General features: G+C 43.4%; 1 protein-coding gene across 2 annotated transcripts in view; it reads left to right on the top strand.

Annotated features, from left to right (window-relative positions):
- Window positions 1-13,051, top strand: part of LOC111659829 (partitioning defective 3 homolog) — a 343,091-nt gene that overhangs the window by 260,242 nt on the left and 69,798 nt on the right. For both annotated transcript variants that reach the window (XM_087175758.1, XM_023412895.2), the window contains one exon: window positions 4,404-4,706. In XM_087175758.1, coding sequence (XP_087031884.1) covers window positions 4,404-4,706 — 303 coding nt within the window. The remainder of the gene's footprint in view (window positions 1-4,403; window positions 4,707-13,051) is intronic.

Raw genomic sequence — 13,051 nt, 5'->3', positions numbered from 1 at the left:
ACCCCCAGCTCCCTCCAAGCCTCCCCTTGGGGTAGATTAAACACTGTCAAGCATATGGAGGAGTCTGCTGTCTTCGTCGGTCCAAAACAACAGCCCTGTTGGATAAACAATGAGATTTATTCAGCGTGGAGAGGCAGGGACTCGTGGTAAGCTGACATGTCGCTACCAGTCCACACCAGGCTTCTCATTCTACCTATATAATATGTTAAAGTAATTACTTAATGCAACAATCTTCTGCTTTCACGTTTATGCGCTGAAATGAACAGCGTCATTACAAATTCTGTTTTTAGTTCACGTGAAGCTGCCGTTTTCAGTCTCAGTTTAGTGAGAATGGATGAAAAAACGGGAACAGAACGATGAACAGAACAGACGTTAAAGAAAGAATATTGTTATCTGGCTGACACATAATTTTCTTGAAGACATGGTCAGTCAGTGGATTAGGAGTTGAACTTCAACTGCCCTGAAAGCCTCAGCATTAGACTGTCTAGACTGTCAGGCCTGGAGGAAATGCCTTTCCACTGCACTATTATGAAGACCAAGTAAGTAAGCGTTGCATTTTTATTTAAAGGTGCATGTGAGGTCAATCCTACTTCTAAGAATGCGGAGTAAAACACGGACAACACAAAAGAAATGTAGCAATTACTGACGTAATACTCTTATCATTTCTGCTGTCATCTGTATAATTAAAACAAAAATTAAAATCCACAGCGGGGGCTGCTGTGAAACACTAAAGCTCGCTTGTCCCCCTTTTTGAAATGAAACCTCCCCCAGGCTGATTGCATTAAAAGCTACAGTGTCCTCTCCTCTCGGATGTAGTGTCTGGTAAGAGGAGAAGAGAGGAGAAGGGCTAGTAATTGGGGCTGTACAGTAATAACGTGTTTAGTGTGGGCAGCACTTTCCTCAGTGTTAACATGCTGGGCCATTAATTGGCTAATGGAGTATATATGGTACATTGTGGGGGTGGTCTCTCAGGAGAAAGCGGGGGAAGGAGAGGGAGTTGGAAGTGGAGCAGCAGTTGCAGGTTGCCCAAGAAGAACGCAGTTGGCAGGTGTGAAAGTTAGGAGCTAATGAGAATATTACAGTGCAGAAAAATGGCTACCAAATTCCAACCCAGTTCCTTATAAAATACGTTTATATTCCACTATGAATATTAATGTTTTTCTTCATGTCGTCAGTATGATTTCTGTGCAGTAATAAGGAGAACGGGCGTACAGGGCAAAGGGGTTTGACAAGATTCCAGATGTTTTTAGGTCTAGGCTTATTTAAGCAGTCGGTTAATGATTTTAAAGTCTTGGTTTTGGATTAAAAAAAAAGGCAATGCATCCTATCTCATGCCTTAAGTCAGGGTTGACTTTTGTAGTAAGTGAGTTACATTCATCATATATGTTTCCTTATGTTGATGAAACAAGTGTGACTACAGCCTGACTACATCTCTGCGAGACTGTACTTAGTCACAGCTTTGTTTAGAGCTAGGCCTGTATTCTAATGTCACAGTGCTAATATGTTTAGTAGGTATAATGATCCGTCGGTCATCAACTAAATTTAGTGTTTTAGCATAATAACATTTGCTAATTAGCGCTACACTTGAGGTTAATGGGAATGTCACTATTTTTTTTTTTTTTCGGTCAAAAACCAAAGTGTTGGACAAATTAAAAGTTTGACCTGATGGTGCTAATTGAAAAAGATGATAATTACAATTCACCCTGAGGGGAACCCGGATGTCTGGACTGAATTTCACAGCAATCTAACAGCTGTTGAGACGTTTCACATCGTTCCACCAGACGAAAAGTAAAAAGAACGTCAAAGTTATTCGGACTCGTCCTCTGAAAACCATGATTGGCACGTCTTGTTGCAGTCCTATTATTGGACTATGAGCTATTTTACAGGATAAATTCAATTTCTGAAATTTCCAACACACACCTGCTCGTGGCACCACATAAATAGTCAGGGGGATTCGCTTCGGAAAGTGAACGCTGGCATTTTTTTCTAATGCAAAGTAGATCCATATACTGTACATGTAATTTTTATTACATGTTTTATTCTTGACACATCAGTAGAAGTCATCTGGCAGAAAATACGCCACAGAGACCCACAGCCACCTGGGCGGAAACTTAACACTGTATCATTATCCGGCTTTTCTTTCTGACAGCAAGAACATGTTGAAATTGGCCTCTCACGGCAGATTGACAGGTTCGGATTGTGGATATGTTTTCTGTACAAACACACACAGACGGATCTTTTGTTTGACAAAAAGAGCCACGACCTTTCTCCCAGATGTCATGGCTTGAAACAAAACCTTATTTTGAAAGTTGGTGAGTTCATAAGAGCAAGTGACAACACAGGATGGCTCTAATGACAACAGCGTTTTTTGTTTTACGGCATTTTTGCCTGTTAATATCCTTTTATTGAAATGCACCTATTAGCTTTATCCATGTCAGACTCCTGAGGCCAGGAGGAGAAGTCTCTCTCTTTTAGCTTCATGTCGCCAGTCTAGCCAAGGCCATTATCTCATCCCAAATGTCAATATCGCCGTTTTTATGAATCTGATTAGTCCATAAAACGCCAGAGGGGCTTGAGATCCCAGTGGACTTCCGTGAACCTGTGGTAACATCATTGTCTGGTCCTTCCTGGCAGAGATCTGACATCACTTTAGCCAGATGGCAGGTGAAAAGGCTTCTGGGAATTAGTGTTTTCCGCCCTGTGTTTTATTTCCTGACAGCACAAACTAAAGGGAGACTACACCGGGTATCAACAACTGTGCTCCGAGTTGATCATTTCCGTGCTGTACCTGGTCCGCGACGATGCAAAAAGACACCAGACCAGCTTAGAGGCTTTACAGATGACTGCATATCATGCAACATTGCATCAGGCCTTCATCAAAATCTCATTCCACAGATAATGCTGAGAAAATGGGATTTTTGGCGGCTAAAAATAAACAAGGCAGTCTATGGGTAGGATGTGGGAATTGGGTTAATCCGGCACTGAAAAATGGTGATTGTTTGAAATGTGATTACTGTTATTAAAATACACAGACATGGGAGAGAAAGTTAGGCTAGGGGGGATTTTCGCTCAGTTCTAAACCTGTCAATCATCTGTGAGGAGCAGCAGTGGGGGGGGGTCAGAGGTCAGTTATGACCCGAGGTAATAGGGAAGTCTAGCGCCAGTGGGAGGTAGTGTGCTTGTATCCATGTGTGTGAGATGTGTGTTACCCTACAGCGGGAATACAACATCTGGAACCAGTGAGCAGTCTGGTGGCTGCTGCCAGGGTCACCGCAGTGGGAGGTCAAACCCCCCACCCCCCCACCCTCCTCCACCTCCTCCTGTCCTCACCCCTTCTCCTCTCCACTCCCCAACGTCCACCTCCCTGCTCCTACAATGCCAGCTCTCCTCGCTCCCATGCAACACCATGACTGAGTCTTGTTAGCTGCGGACAGATGGGCATTCACATGGAACCATTCTCTGAGACAGGAAAGGTCCTGTGAAAGGCTCTGTTGTGTGGAAGTGGTCCCGGGGAGAGGAACGAGCACGGAGGGAGAGGGAGGGGTGGGGAAGGAGGAAGAGGAGGTCTGACTGTTTTCCCTCCCAGCTCCTCTCGTGAGAGGATAAGATCAGTCCGCTCATCTCCACCCACATATTTCAATACTACTGCTTGGCTTCTCCTTCTACAGGGGAAGGTATTTTTCTCTATCTTCATTACCTGTCACTTAGGAGAAGAAAGCCACTTTAGAAGTTTTAGGAGGAGTGGCCTCTCTCAAGTCCGGACTGATCAATCTCTAAGATTAAACTTAAAACTTGATATGCTGCTGGAGGCCTCTCCGAGTCTTGGATGGAATATTATGCGTGGTCTTACCCTCGTCTGTTTCTGCCGTGTTGCCTCCTTGCATTTCTGAAGCACTTGCACCAAATACGTCACATACCATTAAATATCTCTGGCTCTCCTACTAGGAGACAAATAAATGTGTGTAATTTTTAATTAAACAAAGTTGCCTCGGTTCCCAGGGCTAATTTTATGAAACCTTTTTGGTTTGATCAGCAGAGCCAGAACAAATATCAAAAAATAAGGAAACTCACTGTCTGGAAAATATAGAAAGAATCTTTTATGTATTGATTAATATTGGATAATATTTGCGCTGCAAATGAAGAGCTGCGAGCAACATTTTACAGACATTTAAAAAATACTTGAAACTTCTTAAAAATTCATCAGGCTGATCTTCTGAACGTTACAAAATTTTGATTAATCGAATGTATTTTTGTCTGAACTAGAGGAAGGGTATCCTCGTCACAGTTTCTAGGTTTGTAAAATCCTTACTTTTTCCCACTGAGGAAAATATATTGCAACATTTTTACCAGATGATTCAGAAAATAAACAAACAGTCGTTTTTCTCTTCACCGTTTTTTCACAGAATTCAGGCCAAGACGCGGGAACTCCGGGAGAGGCAGGCGAAGGAGAGGGAGTATGCCGAGATCCAAGATGTTGTCAGCCGCACCTTCAGCTCGGATGAAGAGCACACCTACGCTGGCATCGGATCATTAGACTCGTCGGTAGATAGCAGCAGCATGGACCCTTACAACCACCACTACCACCTCCCTCAAAGTCCCCAGAGCCCTCACCTCCCTTTGAGCCTTCCGGACAACGGTCCACCCCTGGAAGCTCTGTACGCCCAGGTCAACAAGCCTCGCAATGGACGGCCTGCAGCTCCAGACAGGTAGGGAGCAACCCAAACAAAAAAGAATCCATACACAGGCGCTGCAAGGTTACTGCTACGATTCTGGTTCACTCAAAACGACCCCAACTAGCTTTGTCGCTGGCGCTCGTGCCACAATCTAGTTCATTTACACCTCATCTATAATGTAGAAGCAGTTGTTTGACATTATTTGTTCACTTCTACGAGTCATGGGTGACACATCATGCTGCACAGAAAAGCAATGAATTTTACACAGTGTTATCACCGGCTTCTCCCACAGGGCGAGCAGGCAGAATCCACAGACAAGGTAAAACAACACCAGCAGCCTATCAGTAATTCTCCATGTGTTAGAATTTAATATCAGGCAGTGTCTTTTTTTTTTTTTTCATTATCCTTGGATCCACAAGTAATCCTCCCCGGCCCCTCGCACACCTTTCTCAGAGAGTCACTCTGTATCTGAGTTGAGTTTTTGGTCGCTGGGGGGGTGGGGGGGTTTGCATCGCTCATAACCTGCATGTCAACATGAATTTCTGATATGATGACAACATCATGCAGAGCATGAGAAGTCATCTTGTATGTTTTTATTTCTTTATCCATCTTTTCAGCCTCAGCAAACATGGAATGGAAACGAGGATCATGGTTTCTTGTGCTGTGAGTGAAAGTGAATTAGCTCATTACATGCATTGCCGACAAGCAGTGTTAGATCCCCAAAGATAGACACGTACAGCCCGACGACTCAGTTTGCACTCAACAGAACTTATGAATTTTGCATGAACAACAAAGTCCAACCACATCTAAATCAATATAACTGTCTCGACTTGTCATCAGCACACCAAGGACCTTGCACTGTACACTTGCTAGTAAAATCTTTAAACATCAAAAAAAAGTGATGTTATGATACCTACAATATCTTGGCTGCATCAGAAGTATTATTTATTTTAACCCTAACAATTCAGCTTTCGTAAATCTTGATTCTCCGCTGCATATCTTGGTTTCAAAAATACAAGTTGTTGTTGTTGTTGCATATATTTTACTGTCCTCTGCTGTGCGGGAAGTGCTATGAGGACTTTAGATTGTAGGTCATACGCAGTGGTGAGAAGTCATGAGACCAGTATTACAAATGGATCGGATAATACCTACCTGCTGTGATTGACAGCTGTCACTCGGCAGGGGTGGGGGGTGGGGGCTTGTGACCTTTCACTGCTAGGCTCACGTGGTGGTGGAGTGTGTTGAATTACTTTACTGTGTTGCGATCAAGACAGAGCGCCTCCATGAGAGAGAGTGTGTGTTTCTAAAAGGATTCGCAGAGGTAGAATCTCCATCCTGTTACCCTCCCATGACAGCCAGAGTAGATATGACAAGGTTATCTGGCCTCTCCCATAGCCGGTTAAATCCATGTGCCAATACATCTGGGGCTCAGCGAAGGCCACTGATCCATATGTCTAAAGTGAAGGTTACCTCCACGTGTTTCCTCAGGATAGCCCTGCTGCGTCATAACAGCTGCCTACTGTAAACTATCCCACTTCCAACACAAGAAGTTGATGATAAGCCCGGCAGCTGGTTGAAAAAAAGGAAGGTAATGTAGGGCTCGATTGGTATTCAGTCAGCATGTGCATTCGGATCACAAGACTCTTAAGATGTTGGTCAGTGATAGACATGGAGCTATTGATTCTCGCTGGGAATATCAATAAGCTCTGTGCAGGGATACAGTAGTGATACCGTAGCCTAAGAGTGAATATTAATAGCAATCTGCTAAAGGCATAGCTCCTCCTGCATGAAGGGTCTGATTGTTAACAGATGCTTTGTTGCTTTGATATAACTTTTTTAAAATACATTTTCAGTGGTTGCTTAGGTTTATTCAGATTTGGCTAAATTTCCTCTGACCATCTGAAAGCTGTTCCATATTTCTGTTGTTTTTATGTCACAAATTAGCATAATATCTTCTTGGAATGGAATACAGACACATTATACTATTTATGAGGCCGTCTCTGAAATTCATCGGTATCAAAAAAAAAAAAAAAAACATAAAAAGAACCTGTCTTATCTTTTCTTTCCCTTTCTCTTGTTTTAGCAGTTTCTTGGAAATAGTGAGTTCTCACCTTCATGGGGGTTATTTCAGCATAGAAAGCTCAGTGTTGAATGTTAATCATACGTACAAGCTTATGTTTGGTTTGGGGTCTGAGCCGTCAGTATTGATAGCGCAGTGTGCAGTTTTACTTTCAGGGACAGGATTAGCTGTCGCAAGGGTTGTTATTTGATTTGAAATATGCACTGCATGTTCAACACTGCTTTTTTGTTTTGCACCTCTCGCTGCTTTGCATATCTTGTGTATGCCAGCCCGGCTGTATGCCTGTAATATTTGTCTTGCTGCCTTTGAGATATAATAATATGCACTGGTTCTTATTTAGCTCAGAGGCTTTCTATTTACGATTTGCAAAAAGGAGCTTGAAAGACATTCAGATTCAAGACTCCCGTCACTTTCATATCATAACAAATATAAACAGTAATTTGCATTTCTAAATTAAACTTAATAGAACTTTCTTGGTATAAAGTGCCAGTATAACAGAATTTTCAATCATTTCTGACTGTTCCATGTACCAAGACGGAAAAATTGGTCTCAGAACTTTTGTTTTGCCACATACAGATCCTGTATGGCTTACAGTTTTTCATTTTTTATCCTGCTGCCGCTACTTAACCCAGAGCTGCAGAGATAACATGAACCTCCTGTTTGAAGGTTCAGGAAAAGGAAATAGATGGGGATTGCCCAGGGAAGGCTGCTGATTCCTGGCTGTCAGTAAGTCTTCAGTATGAAAGAGAAGAATGAGCAGCATTTAACTCTGACCTGGATACTGCTACCGCCTTCTGAGGTTGACCCCAGAGAAACGCGCTGTGATCAAAGGGGGCAGATTAAGGATCCCACCTCACAGGGATATTTGAGTTATTTTCTGGTGCAGTTTTGTCCCATGGTCAGACATCTGATAGCAAGCCATTACCTTGTAACACACGCTGAATGAACTTAAACAACATACAGAAACACATACTTTTATTTCCAGTGTGCAGTGATGCATTTTTCAACCGATAAAATTGTTTCAAAAGAAGTTTGAGATTCTTGGATTTCATGCCATGCAGGGAAGTTTTGTTTTTATCTTGTATATTTTACAAAAACACAGTATAGAAACAGAATAAACCAGCGCTCTGTCGTCGGCTAGCTTCCACAGTCTCCTACAGCATAGTTAATAATGTTATATGGGAATATAACCATGGTGGAAGCCATCTGCTGATTATCATATGACTTCTAGAAGCATAGCACAACTGCAAAAATCTTATCTTGTAAAAATTGGTTCCAGGGACCAAGTAAACGGCAGTAAATTGAGTTGAAATTAGCTGACAGCCTTCCTTTATTTTTTTCGGCCCTTGCTGGGAAAAACACCCCTGAATGCTCAACAGAGGCAGCAAGTGTGTTGGAGGATGACTACATCTGAGCTAATCAGTGTCTTTCATCTAAAAAGCCACCTAGTCAAACATTAGCATAGCTGGAAAGACATCAAACAGTGCGAGCGCACCCAGGAGTCTGGGTTCCCATCAGTTTGTTTACTGTACATCCTCGGTGCTGTCATTAAAACACAACATTTTAGTCAAATAGAAGAAGGTTCTTTAGATCCAGTCAACTAATTAGAGACACTTAGGGGCCCTTCGGTTGACGTAGGGAGGTATTCCTTTTTAGAGGAGGTGGGGTCCAAATGCCTGCAATTGCCAGTAACTGTACATTGTAGTTTTTGCATCTTGGACTCTAATTATGTCTCATGTGTTTATGCACATGTGTGTTCATTTTATGCCATAATAAAGGCATTCACCCATGACTGGCCAAGGGTTTCAAAGCTGCACCCTTGTTTATCCACTACAGTTCATATGAAGAAGCTGCAGCTGGATAAATAGCCTGGGAATACGCCTCTCTCGCTAATAGACCTTTGATAATGGAGCCCTAATGGGAAGGTCACTGTGACTGTAAAACTGGAATGAGTCAGACCTGAGCTCATAAACCCTTGGAGATACGAGGACCCCCGGTCGCTCTGGGCAGACGGAGATCCTGTCCATTCTGCCGTATCAGGTTTTACTGTTCCTCTACGAGATCACGGTACAACAAGAACTCATTTGACAATTTATTACCAACCTCCACGTTATTAGAGCTGGCAGCACCGGTGGTGTTTTGACAGTGCTGTCAGACTCAGTAAAACTGAAGGGCACCAATAGAAATCAAGGATTTGCTCATGTTCGGTTTTGTTAAAATCTTATATAAAGCAAATGTAAATATCATTTTCCCCCCTAAAACCTGGAGCATGAATTCTACTCTGTCTGTTACAAAGTTTACATGAAAGTGGGCTAGTAGTAAACACCTGAACTCAGTGTTTTCTTTTTCAGTTGTTTTTTTTGTTTGTTTTTTTTTCGCCTTATTAAAAAAGGTAGACCTAGCAAAATGGAATGACCTCATTTCTTGACAGGCAGCTGAAAAGTCAACCCCTCCATCTGCCCAGGAACCATGGGGTTTGGGTGACTGGCGTTGGATGCTGCGTTTCAGAACGACAATCTGACAGGTGCCAGGCTCGATGGGATTTGTGGGAAGCAAGCGTGAAACAAAGCATCACCTTTTGAAACCGCAGTTTGATTGACTGCTGCTCCCATTACCCAGTCGAGGTTCTAAAGCTCCGCAGAGCATGGGCAATAGAAAGAGTCGGAGAGACACAGAGAGGAAGAGGTGGAGGGGGGAGGCAAGGGAGGAAAGGAGGAAAAAGATATGGAGCTCACGGAGCTCGGCGGTGCAAAGCCCTTGAAGTCCTCTGCAACTCGGCAGCCCCAGAAAGCCTGGCAGGCAGAGAGCAGGGAGAGAAAAAGAACCCAAAGATCCTCACCTAAAGTAACACTCACTGGGCTGTTTTCCCCCCTTGCTCTCTCCACACTGAAATTCAGTCAAAACCTCCACTTTGCATGGTCTTGAAATTGGATTATGAGGTAGCTAATGCATTTTTCCAGTGCTGATAAAAGGTCAGGCTTTTCATCTCCCCTCGCTCTCGCCACTTCACCACCTGCGGTTGACTTGTGAGGTGGGAAATGTTAATATGTAATGAGCCACGGGCTGATGGAGCTTTAATCCTCACCTTCGTTTGGATAATCATCGTTAACATTTTTGTTTTCTTCGTTGTCTTTTATCATCCTCATCATGTTTTTTGGCTGAAGAAACATAGCTGCACTTTTCCTATGGGGATACACAATCATTTGGTTTTATTCTGCACTGTACTGTCTGAATGGTCCACTGGATGACTCCATTAAAGTAATGCAGAAGGAGAGTCAGTTACGATGAGCAACAATGTTCCACCTTCATCAGATCATCACTGAGCCAATCTGAAATAATCACATTTTTTTATTGTTTGCTGTCTCTTATTTGGCGCCTGTAATTAACTCTACAATCAACAATCAGTCTCTCTGATTTTTATTGTCTATATTTTCATTTGGATGCAATCAAAGTGAGATTAGCAGCACTTTCTGACTGCAACATCTGTAAATTTGATTAAATCCTTTCTCTCAATAATTCACTGGTAAACAAATGAATCTTTTATGACCTCTGCATTTGCGTAAAGACTTTAATAACAGCTCGCACGTCTCTAATGACATTTTCTCCCAGTTCCCATGGGAGTAAAACTGATATGTCTAGCATCAGGGATCAGTTTGCTTTAATGTGACACATACATTACTGGTAACAAATTCCATTTTACTTGATCATCAGTATCCCAGTTATTCCAGGGTGTTTTGTCTGGGGTATCCAGCTCCTTCACCTCTTGTAGGATACCAAGCTGAAGAAGACTTCGGGAACGATGCTGACTGCATCACATTTTATTCCCAGAGCCATGGCAGCATGTTTTGGCGCTGCCTTTTGTTTGTCTCTGACATCCACCAGCGTTTTCCATTACTCCCTGTGAGCGTCCCTGTGTGGGTGTGAAATTAGTGTCACAGTGGATGTCTGGAGTAGTGCCTTCTCCCGCTCTAATTGAGAATAAAAAAGGGACACTGAGGTAATGGGGAGAGTTCATCTGGAATGTTAGCTCCTGTTGAGAGAGCTGGCGGTGTAATGAATGAGCCCGCGTGAATCCTCGGGTCAGCTGTCATCACCGCCGTCTGCAGGACATCCGCTGCGCCCGGTAAACCTGTGTAGGTGCTGTTTCAGTCCCCACACAGCTTTGGAAAAGCCCAGTGTAAACCTCCTGGAGGTAGATTACAAAATGAGGGAGCGAGTCCGATACACACACACACATATTTGTGCACTGACTTTTGCCCTTTACTCTCAGCCTGTTCTGTGCTGAGGTGATAGTGCAGGAGGCCTAATGCACCAAATGCACATCAGCCTTATCGCAGAGGCTCTACACAGATAGCAATGTGTATCTCCCAGGCAAAGCAAGTGAATTATTTTCCTAGTCTGTGTTCATTTTTTTTTTTTTTTATATCCTCCCGCTTCGGAGAGGGCCCTGTGGGACAGATGTGATGAGATGGAGCACAAGAAGGCAATTTATCCTCCGTTTGTACCATTACGTTCATTTAAGAAAGCAAACAGCCTGAAAGCAGATCGCAAAAGAGAGAGAGAGAGAGAGAGAGGGAGAGAGAGAAAGAGGGAGAAATATAGACCCATCGTGCCTTCAACTACATCAAGTGGATCAAGCTGATTAAGGTTGCACGTACAGTACGTATTTTATCAACGTCCTTCAATTTGGAAGCCTGGAAGACATGCATACAGTACCTAATGAATTTTTACAAGAAGATGAAAGGAAAGGAGGGGAGCGTGCCATTTAGGGCAGGCGTACCCCAGCAGACGAAATGGGACATGGAGATGGGGGGGGGTTGAATATGGCTGAGGGCCGCCAATGCCTAGTTTGTTGATCAGTACCAGAGGGCATCTCATTCCTGGCAATCAGCAGCTGCAAATAGACAGATAATCCCCCCCCCCCCCAACTCTCCTGAATGCTGCCGATGCCTGAAGCTTTCGCCGGGCATGGCATCTTTTCTTTTCCTCTACAATTTATAATGAATTTGATGATTTGTTTTGAAAATGTCACAGCGACTAATTGGGAGAAAGCACACAGAGAGCATGCTGTTAGAAAATGTGGGATGTACTTTCTCCGAATTCAGTCGCTGAGAAACCCATTTTGATGGAATAACACACACCGTGGTGTGCCTGTTACGTGAATATGGGGTTCCTCTTTGAGAAACTTCACATGATAGATAACCCAATTTCATAAACTAATCACGGGTCCTCTCCACTAACGTAGCATCGCTGCTTTCATCCCCGGCTACCCCCGCCGCTCTCACACAGGCGCTCCAGAAATAGATCAGGTGAGGAATGTGATTGAGAGGCAGGTGGCTGCGGCGCGTGAGTTTGCACTATGAACCGTGTCGGTAAGCAGATGACTCTCACGGCTCCTCATCCCCCCCTCACCTTGCTTTCATCTCTCTCTTCAGTCGCGGTAAATGTAAACACACACAAACACACGCGAGAGCGGCCTCAGCGTGTCAGGCTGGGATGCTAACTGCTTCATTTTTCCCTCTGCGCGCTGATGTCTGGCAGCCAGTGAAGTGAGGCCAGGGAAGTTATTGTTTACTGTAAAGTGAAAGCTGCTGGAGCCATCGGGGAGTCTTTAGGGCTTCCCTTCTCGCTGTAAGTATAACTTGTGGAAGACAGCAGAGCACAGACAGGGCAAAAGAAGAACTGAAATGCGACTACAAAGCAGAGCCCAACAGAATCAGGCGCAGTAGTTCTGGCTGATCAAAAAGAATATTAAACAGCTTTGAATAAAGTGAATACAAGAAGAAAAGGATTAGACCAATCATTTTGTTGTCGTATCAAGTCAATATTAGCCTTCATCCAAAATTAAAAAATAAGCAGTTAGTGTTGTCGAGGTGATGAAAGTTAGCCCGTGTCTAGAAACGTAGGTTCACGCCTCCAATGAGTTGTTATATTCATCTCTATAGATTGGTCCAGATTTTAGACAGAAGAAATATATATTCTCATACCGCTTGGAAACTTGAGATACGTATATATTTTACCACTTTTGCCGAGAAATATGTTCAGGCCATCGCAAAGAACCTGAAAATGTAGTCATTAAAATCTCCGTTGAAATACGGATTATAATCTAGTATTTTAAAGGGATCTTAAAGTGAAGTTTGGGTTATTTGACGTGGGTTTGTGTGAGGTACTTACATTTATAGTCAGTGTATTACCTGCAGTGGCTTTGGATCGGTGCGCTCTCAGTTTAGAGAAGTAGACAGAAGACAGAAGCTGAGTGATGTGCAGCTGTCGACGGGGTCATCCGGAGAAAATGTGT

Source organism: Seriola lalandi, unplaced genomic scaffold (genome assembly GCF_002814215.2).
Source record: "Seriola lalandi dorsalis isolate HSWRI2012SDOR001 ecotype SW California unplaced genomic scaffold, Sedor1 jcf7180002054494, whole genome shotgun sequence".
Taxonomy (NCBI): Eukaryota; Metazoa; Chordata; class Actinopteri; order Carangiformes; family Carangidae; genus Seriola; species Seriola lalandi.
Note: the sequence above shows the minus strand (reverse complement) of the source record. Positions and strands in the feature narration are given on the sequence as shown.